The sequence below is a fragment of the Cervus canadensis genome, chromosome 1 (genome assembly GCF_019320065.1).
Source record: "Cervus canadensis isolate Bull #8, Minnesota chromosome 1, ASM1932006v1, whole genome shotgun sequence".
Lineage (NCBI taxonomy): Eukaryota > Metazoa > Chordata > Mammalia > Artiodactyla > Cervidae > Cervus > Cervus canadensis.
The window spans coordinates 46,059,749-46,079,965 of NC_057386.1; the positions used below are offsets into that span (position 1 = coordinate 46,059,749).

At 40.5% G+C, this 20,217-nt stretch overlaps 1 protein-coding gene across 2 annotated transcripts in view; it reads left to right on the forward strand.

Annotated features, from left to right (window-relative positions):
- Nucleotides 1-3,484: 3,484 nt before the first annotated feature.
- Nucleotides 3,485-20,217, forward strand: part of HEATR6 (HEAT repeat containing 6) — a 30,778-nt gene continuing 14,045 nt past the window's right edge. For both annotated transcript variants that reach the window (XM_043481429.1, XM_043481423.1), the window contains exons 1-11: nucleotides 3,485-3,732; nucleotides 5,808-5,915; nucleotides 8,293-8,433; nucleotides 8,904-9,019; nucleotides 9,856-9,970; nucleotides 11,313-11,414; nucleotides 12,450-12,587; nucleotides 14,285-14,589; nucleotides 15,352-15,529; nucleotides 19,320-19,526; nucleotides 19,900-19,999. In XM_043481429.1, the coding sequence (XP_043337364.1) occupies nucleotides 3,514-3,732; nucleotides 5,808-5,915; nucleotides 8,293-8,433; nucleotides 8,904-9,019; nucleotides 9,856-9,970; nucleotides 11,313-11,414; nucleotides 12,450-12,587; nucleotides 14,285-14,589; nucleotides 15,352-15,529; nucleotides 19,320-19,526; nucleotides 19,900-19,999 (1,729 nt within the window). In that variant the 5' untranslated portion in view covers nucleotides 3,485-3,513. The remainder of the gene's footprint in view (nucleotides 3,733-5,807; nucleotides 5,916-8,292; nucleotides 8,434-8,903; nucleotides 9,020-9,855; nucleotides 9,971-11,312; nucleotides 11,415-12,449; nucleotides 12,588-14,284; nucleotides 14,590-15,351; nucleotides 15,530-19,319; nucleotides 19,527-19,899; nucleotides 20,000-20,217) is intronic.

A 20,217-nucleotide genomic window follows, 5' to 3' on the forward strand; every position in this document is an offset into this window, starting at 1 on the left:
CTGGTCAGGGAGCTACAATCCTACATGCCTCTGAGTAAAAAAAATATCTATATATATAGATAGATATAGATATATATAGATATATATAAAACAGAAGCAATCTTGTAACAAATTCAATAAAGACTTTAAAAAATGGTCACATCAGGATTTCCCTAGTGGTCCAGTTGTAAAGAATCTGCCTGCCAATACAGGGAACATGAGTTCGATTTGCAGTCCAGGAAGATTCCACATGCCTTGGAGCGAGTAAGCCCATGTGCCACAATTACTGAGCCTGCACTCTATAGCCTGTGCTCTGCAACAAGAGACGCCACTGCAATGAGAAGCCTGTGCACCACGACAAAGAGTAGCCCCTGCTCACCACAACTAGAGAGAGCCTGCATGCAGCAGTGAAGACTCAGTGCAGCTAAAACTAAAAAGAAATATTTTTTTAAATGCTTTAAAAGAAGGTCTGCATAAAAAAAAAAAACCTTTAACTTAAAAAAAAAAGTTAAGTTCCAGAATAAGACTCCAGATCACTTTACGCAGAATTTATAAAAGGAAATGTCTGTGAACTTAGCACCCTTTAAAGGCTCACAGTCACTGTAAGATAGTAAAACTATTGAGGGTGAGGCCAGGTGAGCATGTGTGAGATTTTCTTAGGAGAGCTTTTGTCAAGCTGTGAGCTCCATAGTTTGGAGGTTACTGTCTAAATACAAATCAATTCCAAAAAGTTTCAAAGCCCTCCCTGAGAGTTTGATATATGTTTCATCACCATGGAGTAGGAATGTTCATTTCCCTTGAGAAACCACACTGCCATTCACAAGGATATGTTCCATCAGAAATCAACAGACTGGTATGGTTTACAATATCTGAGTTGTTCAGTCTTGAATAACACAAATTGTGGGTTGTCCACGTGTCAACCTAACATGAGCCACTGTTATAGCCACGCTTTCCGGGAAACAGACTCACTCAGAAGGACAATGCAGACGGTGGAGTGCAGTTTATTACGCCGGCGGGCCCAAGGCAGAGTCTCCTCTTAGCCAAGGACCCCGTCCAGCATTTGTGAAAATCTTTTATACCCCATGCGTACGTGTCTAAATCCACCACTTGCCCCATGTGTACGTGTCTTAACCCACCACCTGCCCCATGTGTACGTGTCTTAAACAGTCAATAGTCAATAAGCCCGCAGTTACATTCCAACCAGTTAATAATCGATAAGCCTGTGATTACATCTTGACAGATACGAAAAAAAGTTTATGACCTGTCCGGAGACAGGTGTGATTACGGTATGCTTCCTCTTAGGCAATGAGTAGCCTGGATGTGATCTTCAGGATTCCTCTATCTGGAGGGGGTCTTATCCTTCCATTGTCATCCTCACAGGCACTAAGCAGAGAGTTCAGAGTCCACTGGAGAGGCAGTTGAGCACAGCCAGCACGGACAGGCCTGAGATGGAGTTCAGGCCCTATGAATTCCTTCTTCACCACAGCAAACCTCGGTTGTTTCCATGGTTTCTTTCCCTCCACCTTCTCTATGGTGATGACCAGGCCTCACGTCCTTCCAGCCCAGTGTGTTGGATATCTCTTATGCACTGCTTCAAATATTCTTGGCCTTACAGTCTCATCCTAATTGTTGCTATGTGCTGTGCTTAGTCGCTCAGTTGTGCCCGACTCTGCGACCCCATGGACTGGGACTGTAGCCTGCCAGACTCCTCTGTCCACGGGGATTCTCCAGGAAAGAACATCAGAGTGGGTTGCTGTGCCCTATTCTAGGGGATCTTCCCAACCCAGGGATCACAACCAGCTTATCTGCTGCATCTACCAGCTCAACACAAGCTAAATCGTCAGACTTCTGACCCTAGTGGCTCACACCTCTCACTTTTGCCTCAGGACTTCTTTGTCTTTGCAACAGCAGACTCCTGCAGGAACTGCCACACACAGATGTATGCTCAACCCAGAAGCTCTGCAGAATTAATGCTTAGTGGGGAAACACTTGACAATAGAGGTCAAAGGCTGGCAGACATAAGCTCCCCACTTCCATTGCTCAGGACAGGGTTTCTGAGGGCATTCCATAAGGCTTCTTATAACATCCCAAAGATTCAGCAATCATTCACCCCTTACAATAATCAACTTGATAGCACATATATGTATAGATTCTCCTTTCCTGTTCATTCCTGAGTAAATCACTCACATATCAACTTCGCTTGAGGCTCTGCTTTAGAATTTAAACTAAAACATCAGTGACTAGTTCTCAGCTCCTGATCTCTGAGCAGATGTTTGAATATCATACATAATATGTATGTGATACATATTATCACACATACATAAGTATACACAAACCCCAAGAAGAAACAGTAATAGATGAGCATAATGAAATCCAAATTCAAATGTAAAATAAGTATTTCTCCCCAAATAAACCAAAGTCTTCAGAGAACTAGCTTTTAAAATATATATATTTATTCCTTTGGCTGTGCCAAGTCTTAGTTACAGCACTCGGGATCTTCAGTCTTCTTAGGGAGATGTAGGATTTTCTTTAGTTGTGGCATGTGGAAACTTTAGTTTCAACACGTGGGAATCTAGTTCCCTGACTAGGAATGGAACCCAGGCTCCAAGCATTAGGAGTACGGAGTCTTAGTCACTGGGCCACCAGGAAGTCCCACAACTACCTCTTCTAAAGCAATGCCCCTATTTTCATTGCTAAACATACGTGTTTTATTAAAACATGTATATTTAGCTGACTTCAGGGGTTTCTCTAAGAGTCATGGGTGAGAATTTGTTTTGTATTTGCATAACTCAAATCCCTAGAGTTGGTTTTCCCAATCTGCCCAAATAGAAATTTCAAGCCTTCACCTGTCCGGTGACTGAAACTCTTCACCGCTTTTAAATGTTTATTTTGTTCGTCTCTTTTTAAATGGCTATTTTCTTTTTCTTCCTTTCAACGTTTCAGGAAATCTTGGGGCGTCCAATCTCAACCAGGTCACCCTTAGGCAAGTTACATTTTAGATGGTTCAGTTTGAACTCCCAAATTACTTTTGTGTGGTGAGGCTGCTTTAAGATGTACAGGATTCACGGTCAGCTGCAAAGACTACTGGGGAACACAATCTTAATTCAGGGTGGTTTTGTGTCTAGAGAAAAAAAACTAGGAGCCCCAATACGATGTAAGAAGAGAAGAAGGTCGAACTAGCAGTTTCCACCACTCCTATCCACAGCGGCCCCTCTGCAATCCTAGGCCGAATCTGAAACGCTTAGTACTAAAAGAGAATGTCAGCCCCACCCAATAACAAACCCTCTGGGGGGTAGGGACACAAATACAGTCCTCGCTTTTTAGTCAGGGTTCAAGGAGAGGCGGTCGCCGAAACAGTCTCCCAGAGAATTTCTGATACGCTTTCACAAACTACTAGTCCAAGGAAAGATCCTGTCTGTAGTCTCAGAACCCCTCCCACCTCAGATTCCAATCCGCGACAGGCATTTCCGGAACTGGCGCGTGGAGGCGGGGGGCTGCCCCGGAAGTGTTTGTCTGTTGTCCTACGTAGGAAAGATGGCGGCGGCGCAAGTTGCGGGTTCCCTGCCAGGCGGGCCGCCGCCAGAGACGCCGGGGGAGCCACCCTTCGAGCCGGGGCGTGGGTTTCGCTGTTTGTCGGCCAGGCTCTGCGCCCTTCGCCCGGATGATAGCAGTTCCGGCCGCACGGAGATCCACCTGCTCTTCGACCAGCTCATCTCCGAGACCTACAGCGAGGGCAGCGGCGTGGCCCCGGAGGTAGGCCCGCTGGCCTGGGCCCCGCCCTTCAGGGACCTCTGTCTGTGGCCTCTTCCCACCCTTGCTTCTCGGTGCTTAGTCTCAGGCTTGTTTGCCCCCTCCGACCGTGGTACAGTCTCTAGCCTCCTCTTTTTGGAAGACACTGCGGTGTCTGGTCAAGTCGCTTCTTTAAAATTCCAGCTTGCTGACTTGTGCTCTGATAACATCGCAGGTGTCATCTCTGGTGCCGCTTTCCCGTCCCTCCGCTCCCCGCATCCGGAATTCTGTGTGTATAAAATTCCCTACTACCACGTTCTTCACGTCACCGTGCACAGTTCCAGGGATTTTGGAACATGGTGGTTACTAGATCTATTTTATTGATAAACATACGGACGCTTACAAGGGTCCACTCTAATATTGCTGGCAAAAGGCAGAACTAGAATGAGAACTAAGTCTCAGAGTGTTGGCCATTTTCTGTTCCTCCCTGCTAGTTCCACCCTCTTCTGCCTGTTTAGAAGTACTTTTCGTATGTATCATTCACACTCATCAGGCCTTGGATACTAATAACTAAATTCTTTAAACCCAGTCATAAGCTGTCTTCTGGTGCTCACAGGCATCTCAAACTTGACAGTTCTCAAAAATTAGTTCAGTATCTCCATACACCCGCTCCATCCCCAATCAGTCGCATGCCCCAACTCATACAAACATATAGAGTGTGCCCAGTCACATAGGGCACAGGTGCAGACACTAGTGTTTCACCTTTCCTTCCTTCCAGATCCTTCCAATCTGGATTCTTCGGAATCTGTCTAGGAAATGTTTCTCAGTTCCATCCCCTCCTCTCTATTTGCATTGCCAATGCCATTGGCAAGATGACTCTGCTGAACTGTTCACCAGTCTCCTCTAACTTACGGTCTGCAGCCCTTCTGCAAACCAGTATTTGCTCTCCTGCGATCGTGGTCTTTTCTTTAGTGGGAAAATAATTTCATTAGAAAAGTAAAAGCCTGACCTGGGAAGATCTTCAGTGCATATTGGTGACTGGCCAAAGCAAAGTTACAGTATGAGACCAGTATAGGGTGGGGAGGGCTTGTAAATAAATATACATTTATAGATGCAAAGAGTTCAAAAGGAGAGTTTACAGTGCAGTAATAACAATGCAGTTTGTGTCACCAGGGAGCGGAGTGGAATTAAGGGAGGAGTCGGAGACTTTTGCTTTATTTGTATCATTTGTGCCTTTCCAGTCTTCTGTCACTCTTTTTGTGCCCTGTATGCAGTCATTTGAAACTTGCCGTCCCTCAGGCAGGTACTGGTGTTCCACACCTACAGGTGTTCCAGACCTGCCCACTGCATTCTGTTTGTTTGCATTGTCTTTTCGGCCTTGTCTGGCAGTTGTCCTCATCCTTCAGATCATTCTAGGTTCTGTTTAAAAATTGTCTCTACAGGACTTCCCTAATTACTGTTTCCCCACAGAATTTGCAGTTAATTCTTTCAGCACCCAATTCACTTTAATTTTTTGTGAGCAGTATTTCTGTCTCCCTCACTAGATTGTGAGCTCTTTGTGGTTCAGGAATATGTTCACGTTTGGAGCCCAAAGACCTGGCACACTGCCTGGCACAAAGCAGGTGCTTAGAGCCTTTTAGTTCAATAAACATCAAGAGATGAATGAATGGTGTGATTTCCAGATAGTTTCCTTTTTTTAAAAAGAAAAATAGATTTTCTAACTGCATTAAATTCATGGAAGTGTCATTTCTGATTTTCCCAGTGGCATTGCAAATTCAGTTTGCTTACCTTTGCTATTTTTAATTTTGGTGTGTGCTATTATATTATGGAATTCTTTCTTAGGTTATTTATTTGTACTGTCTCTATATATGCAGAGATTCTGTGGAGTCCTTGACCGTACAAAAATCATTGATTTTTTTCCATCTTTTTTAGCACATGCTATTTTTATGCTGTCATCCTACTCTCTGCCTCAAATTTCACCTTAACTCATTTTGAGTGTGAATGTCACTTTTAGTTTCTCATTTGGCTGTTGGGGCACTGGTCTTCCCTTGACTAATAGGTGTAGCACCTTTTCATTGTCTTTTTTTTGTTTTTTGTAGGATGTCAGTACTCTTCTTGTCCAGGCGTGCCGACTCGTGCCTCTTAATCAGAATCATCTTGTCAGCAAACTGTCTCAGCTTATCCACCATTTACTTAACACATTACAGGTAAATGTAGGTAACTTTAGAATTCAGATCATGAATTTTGAGAATAAGTAACTGTCTTTGAGTTACTACATCTGTAGTAGGAATGATAGACTGGTCTTTTCAAAAGCTGTGCAAATATGAGAAACAATTGCCTTACTAAGAATTATATCAAAACAAATATAACTGACCAAAAAAAAAAAAATATTCTGCCAATTTGCCCATCAGAGGGATGGATTCCTGTCTGTTTGTTTCAGGAAACCAATATAATTCAAGCCCTCAGACCTTAGAATTTTTCAGGAAAGATGTATTAATATTTGACTAAAGGTATATCTAAGAATAAATAAAAATATCCCCAACCTCTTTCCTATCAATATTTTTTTTCCCTCTCCCAAAGCTATCATTTTTGTCATCTAACCTAAGAAGTTGCTTAGCAGGGGTGGGGCCCTAGATAAAAAGATCCCTGGTATCTTTTTTAGGAACAATTCAAAAATTTAGGCTGTTACCTACTACATGAGTATTTGAATGTAGTTAGCACAAAACTTATTAACTAACATTATGTAATCTGAGGTGCTTCTGGTTGCAAGAAACAGAAATGCCAACCCAGAATAGCTAAATTTTTTTTTTTATGTTATCTCACATCACACCCCCCAAGGAATGCAGCTTTAGGGGCACTTAATAATTAAGAAGCTTTCTGGCATCTTTCCATTCTGCCATGCTAAGTGGATGGGTTGTCCTGAGCTAACATCTCTCACACACATAAGATGCCTAAAATCCAGGAATCCCGTGGATAATAAGTAAATAACACCCAGCAGAAGCAAAAGAACTATTTATTTTCTGTCTCTTTTATTTAAGAATTAGGAAGCTTATCCCCCAAACTCTCCAGCAGATTTTCCCTGATACCAGGCTGGAGAGACCTAGGTCGTATTAGGACCCCTCTGTAGCAGTTTAATCAGGGAATGGAATTACCATGAATGGCCTAAACCAGGGATTTCAACCTTGACTGCTCATTAGAATCACCTGGAGGACTTCTGCTCCCTAAATGACTTAATAGCATGCAGCTCAATCCTTCGATCAGGGTTTCTCATCTTCAGCACTGTTGATGTTTTGGATTGGGTAAATCTGTGTTATGAGGGATTGTCCTGTGCATTGGAAGATGTTTAGCGGCATCCTGGCCTCTACTCACCAGATGCCGGTAGCATCCCTCCAGCTGTGCCAGTCAAGTGTCTACAGACATTGCCGGGTGTTCCCTGGGGGACAGAATTGCCACTGATGGAAAACCACTGTCTTAGCAGACTTGGGATCTACCTTCAGGTCTCCTGTGGGAAAGGTGGACATCCAAATAAGATCAGTCCTCTGCCAGCAAGGAAAGAGGAGATGAGTGCTGCAGGTGGCCAACTGTGTCTGCTACACTTGACTTTCTAAATGAAATAAGATGGTTTTAGACTTTAGAATTTTTCAGACTAATGTGGTGGCGTCTGAACTTTGGCTGTCCTTAGCCATGTGTGCTAGTAAGCCGCTTCAGTCGTGTCCTACTCTGTGGACTGTGACCCCATGGATTGTAGCCTGCCAGACTCCTCTGTCCTTGGGGTTCTCCAGACAAGAATTCTGGAGTGGCTTGCCATTTCCTTCTCCAGGGGATCCTTCCAACCCAGGGATCGAACCTGCGTCCCTTGTATCTCCTGCATTGGCAGTTGGTTTCTTTACCCCTAGGACCACCTGGGAAGCCCACATTCTTAGCTATATCATCTTTTTAACACTGACAGTTAGAAAAGTTCCTGATCACACATGGCACCCACAGCCCTGAACAAGTTTCTGTCATTTGAAGACAGTTTATTTCAGTTGTCCATGAATTGATACTTGGATTAGTGTACTTTATCCAATAAAATCATAAACTCCCTAAGGACAGGAATACGCCATTTCTTCCTGTTAATATTCCCCACGTCATAGCAGACATAGTGGCTATTTAGCAGGCATATTTAGTCACAGTGTGTTTTTCAAGCATTTACCAGGTATAAAGAAACATAGTTGAAACCAATACAACATTGTAAAAATTAAAAAATAAATAAAATTTTTAAAAATTTCTTTTCAGTGGATCAAGACTTAACATCTGTGTATTTACAACTGCCAGTGTCTGGTTAGTTCAAGGAAAAGTTACAAGGACTTTGCCAAGTTCTACTTGGAGTGGAAGGAGTAAAGGGGAATAAGGGAGCAGGCACTGGGGCAAGGAGACGGTTCTCTCAATCAGACTTTCAAGGTCTTTAAAGCTGATCTTTCTAACAAAAAATATGGACACACACATGCTCTGTCTCTCTTACACAGCTTGATTCAGGTGAGCATTCATGTCTGAAAAGAAATATTTTTTAGAAGTTAGATCATATATATTTTTTCCTCTTGATAGGTGATTGTTGACGAGCAGAACTTGGATTTTCTGTTGGCATATACTATTTCTGCTATTCAGCAGTGCAGTTCCTGGACACACATGCAGATTCTCCAAGCTCTGGCAGCCCTGGTGTACGGCAATGGCTCAAAGTGTCAGAAGGTGAACTGTGTTCTGTGTTTCCTGTGAAAGGTTGGGGGCATAGGCTCTAAACCCACAGGCATGTGTTCAGATTTCTCTCCTGCCATCACTTAAATGTGTAACCTTGAGTAACCCTTACTCAGTCACTATGAGCCTTGTTTCCTCAGGTGTAAAATAGTTCCTCTGAAGATGAAGTCTCACTTGTAAAGTGCTTGGGGCTTGGTACATATCAATCGTTATTATCATTACCTTTCATCTATTCAGCCAAGCCAAGGCGAGAGAGCTTCAGCAGCAGCCTTGGCTGAGAGTACTGATCCTTACTGGTGTTTTTTGGCATATTTTTGTATGCCTGTCTGAAGAATTTACCTAGCAACTAGTCTTTTGGTACTTAAATTTCCTTTAGTTGAAAAAAAAAAAATGAAACATGTTTAAAAAATAATATTTTCCTAGCAGCTTTTCTTCAGCCAACATTGACTGTGATTTTGTTTCAGTACCTTCCAGACTTGCTTGGCAAGAGTGGACTCTTAATGAAGTTGAGCGACTTGGCTCAGTCAGACCCTGAAGTTAGGAGAGCTGCAGTGCATTGTATGGCAAACTTATGTCTCAGGTATGTGGATTCAGTCAGATTTCCCAAACTGTGATGAGATAGGGCTTCGCATGGGCCCTTTGTAGGTGGTTCAATCTGTCTGAAGCCAGAGCCAACTTAGAAAAATAATCTACAGTGCATTTCTCATGCTCTTTGCTAATAAGATCATTTTATGTTGTTTATTTTTGGTTTTAACATTGCTTGTAAAGAAAGCTCATAAAGAAGTAAAGGAAAAAATAGACTAGGGCCTTGTTTCTAAAATATGGTGAAAGTGATAATACGTGCAGTGTGTCAAGGGTTTGTTTTTCTGTTGGCATAAATTGTAACGGTATTAAATCTTTTAGAAGGATATATTCATACAAATTTAAGCTTTGGTGAGATATATCTGTCACGGCCAATTTATTCAAAGAAAATAGAACCGAAACCAGCTGCCCAGTTCTGGATTCATGCAATAGAAAGTGAGCGACCCAAGCTTGAACTGATGTGTAATATCTTGTCTCCACGTTGCCGTATTGTTCGGTGGCTCAGGAGGCAGGTCCAGCAGTGTGATTCTAGCTGGACATCTGCATTATTTCCCTCTGAGAACTGAAAAGCAGAATAAAAAAGATTTCTCTTTCTACATACTTGTTTCACTACAGACTTCTGTAACTTTTCCCTGTGGAAACCATTCTTCTTCCTGTTCATTCCAGCGTTGTGCCTGTCCACAGCAGTAGTCCAAAGTGCATAGTCTTCTGTAATACAGTTTGATTCAGGATATATCCCAGTTCCTTTAGTCGGTGGTACTGTTACTGTTACTCTTTTGCAAGCCCTGTTTCAGAGGCAGCTGCCTTTTGAGTTGCTTCCTCTGTGTGTTCTAGTGTGCCCGGACAGCCGTACTTGGAGGAGCCCTACCAAAATATCTGCTTCCAAGTTTTCTTGACCACTTTACAGTCTCCAAAATCGTCTGACATGGATGACATCACTTTCTGCATGGTGGGTGAGACTACCTCTAATCCTATGACGGTTACTGATGTGTCTAGAAGTAGCAGTGGATGAAAGCTGCTATTAAGAGTTTAATTTGGTTGCTATATTAGTTTTGTCTAGAGATATATGCATAAGGGGAATGTTTATAACCTAAAAAGACTGAAATCATCTTTCAGATTTAAATCACAAGAAATTGTTCTTGTTTGTTTTGTTTTGCCATTGTTTTTTGTTTTGCAATTCTAAGTTCTTAAAACTACTTTTCCACTCCTGACTTTAAAAGCTGTACAGTTTCAGACTAGTGACTATCTTTTAGATAGAAGGGAAAGGGGTGGATTTCAACAAAATCTGCAATAATTTATTTCTTTTTTAAAAAGTCTGATGCAAAGATGATAGTTTATTAACGTGATTTAAATTCAGTAACACTTCAAAAATTATCAAAGATGGTGAAAATTTTCTTACATAAAGTCTGCTTAGATATAACTACTGGGAGCAATTTGTTCTCCATGCCCCCAGGTTTTTTTTTTTTTTTTGTATATTTCTAAAAAATGAGCATATTTAAAATTTTTTAATGGGATCATATTTAGTGTGCTGTTTTGCAGCTCTCCTTTTTAAAGTTACTCTTGAACATCTTTTTGGTACCTGTTGATGTATCTCATGCTTTGCAACTGCTATGGCTGGGAGACCTTGGCAAGATCTTGAGCCTGTGTGTTCTTCATCTCTGGAATGGGACAAAGGTTATAGCTACCTTGCAGAGGTCTTATGAGGTCTATATGATCTAAAAGCATTTAAAATGCTTGGGAAAGTGCTTGCTGTTATTGTTAAGTTTCATATGTAGCAGAGGGTTAGCTTCTTAAGTAATAATTGTCATAACTGATGGGAATGAAAGTTTTTTTCAGCGTTTCTGCAACTTTAAACAAGGGTACAGTTCATATCCTCTCCCTGTAGAGAGTTTTTCTTAAGTACAGAATCCTATAAATGAAATTACTGGCCAAAAAGTTAATCCTGATCAGAATTGCACTCCAGAATCCTGTTCCCACATGCATTCCTTTGCTTTTAAAAGCTGCTGTTAAAAAAAATAAGATAAAAGCTCCCATGGTTACCACATGATAAAAGAAATTTCCTGTTTCTGATCTCTGCCGCCACATTTTTATTTCTATCATATTCTTCCCACTAAACATCTTTCTTTTTTCCTTGCTCACCATTAGTATATGCTGGCTTAGGAGCATGTACAAAAAGACCACTCATAATAAAAGCACTCTGCTCCTTTTCCATCCTACAAAGTGCTAGAAAGTTGATCCCTGGACAACCAAATTTCATTTACTTTTTAACTTTTTCTCCTTTACCCCCCTAGTTGTTACAAAACGCCTTAAAAGGTATACAGTCTCTCCTAAATGGTGGGAAGATGAAACTGACCCAGACTGATGAGCTGGGAGCTCTTCTAGCTGTGCTGAAGGTAAGGGGTTGCCTCCTTAAACCCCAAGTCCTCACTGCGGTTAGTGTCTCTCCTGTTTACACCTCAGGCATAAGGACCACTTTACATCATCACTCCAAGGCTAGCTTAGAATATCATATTTTAAGAAAGAAAAATAAAATGTTTGTATTCAAACATCTTTAAAATTAAAAACTGAAAAGAGTAAATCTTGCTTTAGTAGGTTTATCAAAATTCTAAAATTTTATCAAGAATAGTTATGAGGTATGATCTGTAGATTATTTTAGATTATCTTGAATCTGTTTGCACTTGGAAGAACCACCAGATATTCTCCTTGCCTTTAGCTCCCGTGTAGTAGTCAAGCCAGTCAAAATGTGTTTCATTAGGGGGACTTCCCTGGCAGCAGAGCAGTTAGGACTCCACACTTCCAATGCAGGGGTCCCGAATTCCATTCCTGGCTGGGAAACTAAGATCCCGCATGCCGTGAGGTGCTGCCAAAAAGAAAAAGGAGTGTATCATTAGGCTGTCTTCCTTTGGCTTCTGAGCCTGCCAGTCAGTGGTTAGGTCAGGTCAGCGTCTCTGAGGATCCAGCTGTCTTCATTTCATCTGGGAAATAATAAGAACTTTGTGGTGGTCTTAGTGTATGGTAACTTAGCTTTATCATGACTGAAATTTTGAATTTTTTCCTGTGCCATCTCCCTGGCTTCCAAATACATAGAGAGCTAGATTTGGATATGGATGTGAGAGATGGGTTTAAAAAATTACAGATAAAATAATTAGGTAAAACTGATTGGATAAGTTTTTTAAATTAATAAATAAAAGTGATAATAAATAAATGAAAATTTAAAGTTAAACCTAGCCAAACCAGATCCCTCTGGACTAGATGAGATTAAACTCCTCTTTAAGCTCTGAACTTTCAGGTTTATCTATTTTCTGTCTCATTTTAGTTTCCTTTGTAAAGCTTTAAACATCAATCTGTTCATCTGTGTGATTCAGAATATGGTGAATAACCTTGTTTTATGATTCATTTTGTGTGTGTGTCTCCTTAATCTTTATTAGAAATCCATGTTCCATGGACTCCCTGGACTAAACATAGAGATGCCCACTGTGCTGTACCCCACTCCGCTTCCTCAGTACGATGGACGACCACCCATCCAGCCTCAGCAGTCAGAGTCCAGCACTTCTCGCCCGGCTGTGGTACACTTACGTCTATTTAGATTTAAGCTATGGATTGTTTTTAATTGCTTGCTCTATGTGTTTTCTATGATTTGCATCACTGCTGTGCCAAGGCTCACCTTGAATTTTATTTCAGCTTAGGATGTTTAGCATAGTAAGTTTAAATTCATCCAATGGCTAAAAATACCAGTTAGAGCATCTTAATACTTCTAGGTGGTTTAGGCAGTATAACAGCTATAAAAATGGGCATTCACTTTATACCCATAGCCAGTCGTCCTTATCCCTCAAGTTCTGAGGACCACAGCTCAGCAGACGTTTTCTCTAAAAGGCTGGCTGGAAACCATTATAGGCCTCTGTTGCCACTGTCAGATTTCTCGGTCTTTCCGGACAGCTGCCATCTCCCTCATGTTTCTGTTGGAGAACCGTACAGATACACGGCCTAGGTGTTGCACCTAAAAGTTTACACTTTTCTCAGTTTACCTGAGAAATGCTTATAATTAGAAATTCTTTCACTCATTCACTTACTCAACATTTACTGTTATATCTAAGCATTAGGAACATTGACTCTGGTTTTAGGAATTTGAGGGAGAAAGTGAAGGTGGATAAGTAAATAACCATATTGCAGTCTTATGATTTCTTTCATCAGAATACCCACAGGGTATTCCAGGGGCACATTCAGGGCAACCAATAGACGAGTAAGGAGTGCTTTTTTAAAAAACAGAGTGGCTCTCCTGAGCCTCAGGAATGAGTACAGAGAAGGAAGGAGAGTGTTCTTTTCCCCGAGAGAACAATGGGTAACAACCATGGGGAGTGTGAGTGCATGCAGCCTACTTATTAACCAGTGGGCTAGAGTGTCAGGTATGCAGAGGGGAAGGTGGGGCAGGTATGTAGCAGAGGCCAAATCATAAGGGTCTTTCAACCGTGTGCTAAGGAGGTCGGGTTTTTATCTTATAGGTGGTGGAAATGAAGAATCTTATATAGGGGAGTGATAGGATCAGGTTTGCATTTCAGAAAAATCTTTGTTGTTAGCAAGCAAAAGGGTAAGAAGTCTGGAGCCACAGTAATAATCCAAGGTAGAAGTGATGAGGTTAGGGACCTTGAGCATGCAGAGGAGGGCACAGATCCCAAAGACCTTTAGATGTCTGAAAGAAGGAAGTAGAAGAAAGGAAGAAATTGGTGTTTACATTGTATTTACAAAGCCCCAGTGCCCTAAAACATGGACTGTATGTAATGGAGTCACGTTTCTCCTAGGCGTCTAGAGTGATACTAGCTGTGTATCCTGTTTGGGAGAACTGAGAAGACAGTCACCCACGTCATTTTGTGTAGACCTCAGTCTCTTGCAGAACCTCTGTTGAGAAGCCTGAATGCTTTCACAGCCATGCAAGGAAGGTGGCGTTAGCCTGTACTTAAGCAGATGAGGACGGGCGAGCTCAGCAAGGCTAAATGATTTGCCCAGGGTCACAGAGAGAATTTAAACCCAGGTGCCACGTTTTGCTCTGTCCCATGCATTTCATGCCTTGTTTCTGATAGTCCAGTAAAGGTCCAGGTATGTCAGCACTTAGCGTAGTGCCTGACGCAGAGACTGTTGAGGAAGTGCCGCTTTGTTCTCTTCTCCTCTTCTTTATCCACACTACATGTTGGGGGCATACTTAGTAATTATCAAATGAGAAGTTACCAATAGCTATCATGTATATGTTTTCATTTGCTCCTAAAATCAGAGTAAAAAGAAAAAATCAAAAGTAAAAGCGAAGAAAATCCAGCAAGGAGAGAAGGAGGAGGAGGAGGAGGAGTCCAGTGGTGAAAGAGAAGTAGCCCCAGTCACTGGCCCAGGCAGACTGAACCTGCACAGAGGGGACGCTCAGGGCCCCTCCTCCCCAGGTGCTCAGAGTCTGCTGTTAGCTGGAAGTGGAGCTGCAGGAAAAGACCGGGTCTCTTCACCCTTCAGCTCTTCCAGTTGGAGGAGGGTCAGCAGTAGTGAGTCAGACTATTCTGATGCTGAAGGAGGCATGCAGAGTAAAGTGAGGTAGTAGTATTTTGTTATATTTTTATTCTTTATATTCTGAGTTGAGTGTATAAGCTCATAACCTTACTTTAAAGTCTGTCGCATGTTCTGTAGCTTGAAGATTCTCATCTTTGTGGGATTTTGCATTACTCTGCAGCTTGCATTGTTCTCTCCTCCGGCTTTGTCCATATGGTTCCTCTGCCTGGGTTTATTCTTCTCTTGTTTTGCCTCTTGCCTTATTAACCACTACTCATCTTCTATGTGAGCTCAAAGTCACGCTCTGAGAAGCCTTTTCTGACTCCCTCTTCGAGTCACTCCATTCTGTGACTGTCTCTGATTACTGTGCTGTAGTCTCTTTAAATGTCTTTGCCATGATAAGCTCGTCAAGGGCAGGAATTTTGTTTCTGTCTGCCAGCCTCAGCACAGTGCCTGGCACATGCTTAAGTATTTATTCTCAGTGCCTGTCTGTTGGATGAGTGGGTACTCTGCAGTATCTCATATTGTATACTAATTCCTAATATCAAAATGTTGCCCGCTTACTCGCTAGCTAGTAGTTTTTTTTAAATTATCGACCTTATTAACTTGTTATGTAAACAAACTGCTTTAACATGTTTTGACCACATTTTGAAATAATTTAAAAAATATGTTGGCATCTTTCAGACTTATGTGGAATGCTGAATTTCTCACTGTGTCATTTGAGTTGCCTATAAAAAATAGCATTTCATGCTCCTGTTTTTAAAAGCAATTAAAAGACTTTTTTCTTCCTTCTTTTGATTGTTAAAGGTCTTACCAAGCCAAAGTTCGCCAAGGAGCATTAGCATGTTTTCTTTCTACTATAAAATCAATAGAAAAAAAAGTTCTATATGGCTACTGGTCAGCCTTTGTTCCTGATACACCAGAGCTTGGAAGCCCACAGTCTGTGTCCCTGATGACTCTTACGTTAAAAGATCCTTCTCCAAAGGTAAGAGCATTTAAATTCTAAGTGTTAAAACTAGGAAGACTTCACAAGTCTTTGTTCCCTCTGCCCCATCTGATCGTATCACAGAACATGGCTCTTACTAATACTGACCCAAGTCCTGACTTGAGAACCACTCGATGGGCAGGGGGATAGGAGAATAGGGCTTACGTGACTGTTGGGTTGAGGGAGACCATGCTGAGGTCTCCTGCCCCAGGGCTGGCTTGAAGCATGAGACGCTGAGTTACTGCTTCAGTGCTGTCTCTGAACTGCACTGAAGCAGCTATGCTTCCGTTTCTTTTATGAAAGTGCTGCCATGGTGTTTACAATAGGAAAAAAATTCAAAATGGCTTAAATACCCATTGGAATATCATGCTATATAGTGGTTATGAAAGATATGTAAGGCTGGGGAATGTGGATGATGTTTTATGAAAGTATCGGATAGAGAATTTTATGATCCCAACGTGGTTTTTTTTCTTCCAACTTTTCCATATTTTTCAAATCATATGTAATAAATAGTAATACATAGTTTAATAAGAAAAACTTGTTTTTAAAAAAGAAGAAAATATAATTTGGCAGTTGTGGATAACTACAGCAAGGTAGCTATGGCTGATCAGATACTTGCCTCTTCTTGGATATGTTAACTCTTCTCCGGAAGTTAGCTTTTTACCCAAATAAGGAAAGTAGTCTGCTGTTTAGATTCCCCTTATGATAATGAACATTAAAAAGTCATGCTGAATGGTATCTCATGTCCTCAGGTAACCAACCTACTTTTTCAAAGTAAATAGTTTTAATGAGGTCAATAGTATTATTTTTTTTCTGTTTTTAGAATTTTTCCCTTAAAAGCAAGGAGGAGGTCTAGCAATTCATAATACATTGGAACTCCCTTTGATCATCTCCTTGATTAGCTAATTACTATATAAGAAAACTTCTAAATGACCCTTTGGCATTTTTTATAGGGTGAAGAAAAATAAACTAGCCTCAATTATGAACACAAAAAAATGTTTTATAGGGTAATTTCAAATGCTCTATATACTAAATAGTTAAACTGGTAAAAATGTTTCCAACTGACTGAGTCATTAATAAATGAGAATCTGGGAGGAAAATGGAAAAAGATGGTGGCAAATAAATAACTAATGAGGCATTCTAGTAATTGGAAGGAAAACTGCTTTAAAAATTGAAAAAATGTATATGTATTTATATTTTTGAAGACCCTCCAGCTGAAGGGAACTGCAGTAAATAGCTGAGAATATGGAGAAGAAAGTAGGTTGACATAATTTTCATGATATTTATATCTTTATTATTTTTGAAATGTTTAATGATAGTAAGAAGTGTTTTATCGGTGAGAGAGGCTTTTTGGAAAGACTGCTAGAAAGTTATGTGTGAAAATTAAAAGTACTAGTTCATGTCATTGGAATGGAACAGCATTCTGGATTGATCAGAGCTAGGTTTAAAGGTGCAGCCATGTGTAAAAGCTGAGTGGTCATCTTCTCGGGTGCTTGTTGAGTATAGAGTTGGAGAGCATAGACTGAAGTTTCTCTTAGCCAGGATGAAGCATGACAGGAGAGTTAGTGTCATATCTTCTCCTGAAGTCCACACTGATGATGGTTTGGAGTTCATGGCAGCTCTGATCTAAACCTGTGGTAGCACAGTTGTCACTGACATACTGAGAAATTTTTTATGTATAATTTTATTTATTTACTTTGGCTTACTGGGTCTTCTTTGCTTTGTGGACTTTTCTCTAGTTGCAGTGAGTGGGGGCTATTCTCTAGTTGCAGTGCACAGGTGGCATCTCTTGTTGCAGAGCGTGGGCTCTAGGGTGCAGGCTCGACAATGTGGTGCACAGGCCCGTGGGATCATACGGGACCAGGATGTGGACCGAACTGTCTCCTGCATTGGCGGGCGGCTTCTTTACCACTGAGCCACCAGGGAAGCCCCTCATTGACATTCTTTGGTTTTCATCGGTGATAGTTACGAATGCTTTTTCCCAGTTAGGAAGCAAAGTTAATTGAGCTGAAAACTTTTTATCTTGAATATTAGTTTCTTTTTACAGCTTGGCTTTTAATTTTGTTTGGTTGGCGAGCTCTTGAAATTGTAGATTTTAATTACATTTTAAAGAAATGGCAGTTTCTTTAGCACAACATCTACCTTTTTCAGTTAAGACCAGCCAGTCGTCTAATCAGAGGGTTGGCAGACTATGGCCAATGGATTGAATCTGGCTCACTGCCAGATTTTGTATGATCTGTGAGCTAAGTGGTTTTTAATGCTTTAATTTTTTTTTAATACAAGGAATATTTTGTGACATGCAAAAATTGTGTGAAATTTAGATTTCACTGTCCAAAAGAAAAATTTTATTTGAAAACAGCCACATTTATTTATTTATACAGTGTCTGTGCTGCCATAGCAGAGTTGAGTGGTTGCAACAAAGACTCTGTGGTGTGCAAAATCTAGAATATAAAATTTGTACTACTGGCCCTTTACAGAAAAATTTTGGTAGCCCCTTATCTAAGTTCTTGGATCAGCTGACTTGTGCTTGAGATCTCCTCTCCCCCAGCTACACACACACACACACACACACCACTGTCCTCATTACATTGTCAACTTCCTAACTTTCTTAAGTGATTATGCAAAGACTCATACTGCTATACTGTAAATTTGTTCTCACAGCAACAAAAATTTGGTTTTTTGTTTATGATTCTACTCTGTAAAAGGCATGTAGAAATGATTTATTTCGACTTAACTCCTGAACAACAACAGCAATTTGGAGATAACATAGTTGAAGATTTTCTGGAAAACCTTTTTCACACCAAACTCCGATGTGCTTCTTATTGAGTAAATATTTAGATTAGATCCTAAAGTTATAATGTTGATTCCTTGCTTTTTAAAAGTCTTTTTAATTGGCATTTTGGGGTGAGCTGGCCAAAGAGGGTACAGTACTGTTTCATTAGTAGTCCTGCATTTATCACCTACATTCCATTTTGGTTAAATTTGGCTTTCTTTCCATTTATTTTTTTCCTTTCTGATTTTTAATACTGCAGAATCATCAGAGTACCAATTAAAAGTAATTAACTTTATAAAGAAAATCTTGATGCAAAGGCACTATTCCTGACAGATAACAGCAGTCCACTGACAGAGGTGCACGTATTTTCATTTCCATCCATAAGGTTACATTTAATAGTATTTCTTTGAGTATCAAAGGTTTTTATTGCAGGTAGTGTTATTTTCTGTACCTAAGAATACTTCTGAAAGTTGGTCACGAATGGTGTCTGCCAAGCTGAGTATGCATGGAGTTCCAAATATCCTATTTAATTAACATTGAGCGCTCATGGATGATTTAGGGTAGAATGTAAAGCAGAACGTCCTCAGGAACTTTGATATGAAACAGATCATAGATGGGTCTATCTTTTTCCACCCCACAGGCTGTTGACTTAATCTCTTGTTCGTTGGCTTTATACTTGACTAAACTAGGCTTCTCGTCCTTAAGTTATTTTCATGCTCATGATTTCAGGTTTTTATACTATGGTATAGCTTAGATTTATTCCCTACAGTAAGAAAACCTAACAGCAATGTGATTTAAAGTTCTTTGTTTTTTTTTTTTTTTTAAGTGAGGGTAGGGAATGAGAGTGCAAGTGCCTTAGTCCACAGCTACTTTTAGGACCTGATAGAAATTGCATTGCCTTTATTCATCTAATTAAAATGATCTAAACACTTTGAAAATGAAAAGTGTTTATATAGGAAGAAGGGGATTTGACTCCTGATTTTTAACTCACTGATGTGAATCCTCCTGAAATTTCAGACACGTGCCTGTGCCCTGCAAGTTTTATCTGCCATCTTGGAAGGCTCAAAGCAGTTTCTTTCCATTGCTGAAGATACCAGTGACCACAAAAGGGCTTTCACTCCCTTTTCCGTAATGATCGCTTCCAGCATTAAAGAGTTGCACAGATGTCTTTTGTTAGCTTTGGTGGCGGAATCATCCTCACAGACCCTCACTCAGATAATTAAGGTAAATGTGCCAAGATATCAGTGAGCTGGCAGAAGCAGCTTTTCTATTTCAGTTTTGTGTAATGTTTATATTGCCCACAAATAAACTGACTTAAGACTATAAGTAATTTTATTACAGATAACCTGATTGGAAGTCTGTTCTTCCTACTTGTCTGATCACAGCTACGCTCTCTGTATGTCCAAATAAATGATTTACTAAGGCAATTCCTTTAAGTTGTACCAAGTGCCCTTTTCCCTTTAAAAAAGGAAAAGAAAAAAAAGACTGATTTTCAAATGATTGTAAAGACTTTGTTTTTTAATTAAATGCTTTAAATTTTGTCTCTGTGCTGCGGCTTAATCAGGCCCATTAATGAGCTACTCTTTGTGTTTTCTAGTGTCTTGCAAACTTGGTATCAAATTCACCTTATAACCGTCTGAAACTCAGCCTGCTGACCAAAGTCTGGAACCAGATAAAGCCTTATATCCGCCACAAAGGTTGGTGGTAGTTTGAAATTGATTGCTTCTTTATATCAATAAAATTTAGATTACTAGTTTAAAATATTCAGAATATTTTTATAACACTAAGATAATTCTATTTATTATCCTCAAACTTTGAGGGGAGCCAGCTATCACCAGAACCCTACTTTTGATCCCTGAAGCCCCCGTAGGCACCACTGGAAAGAAATAACTTGGAGAATCAGCTGTAAAGTTCA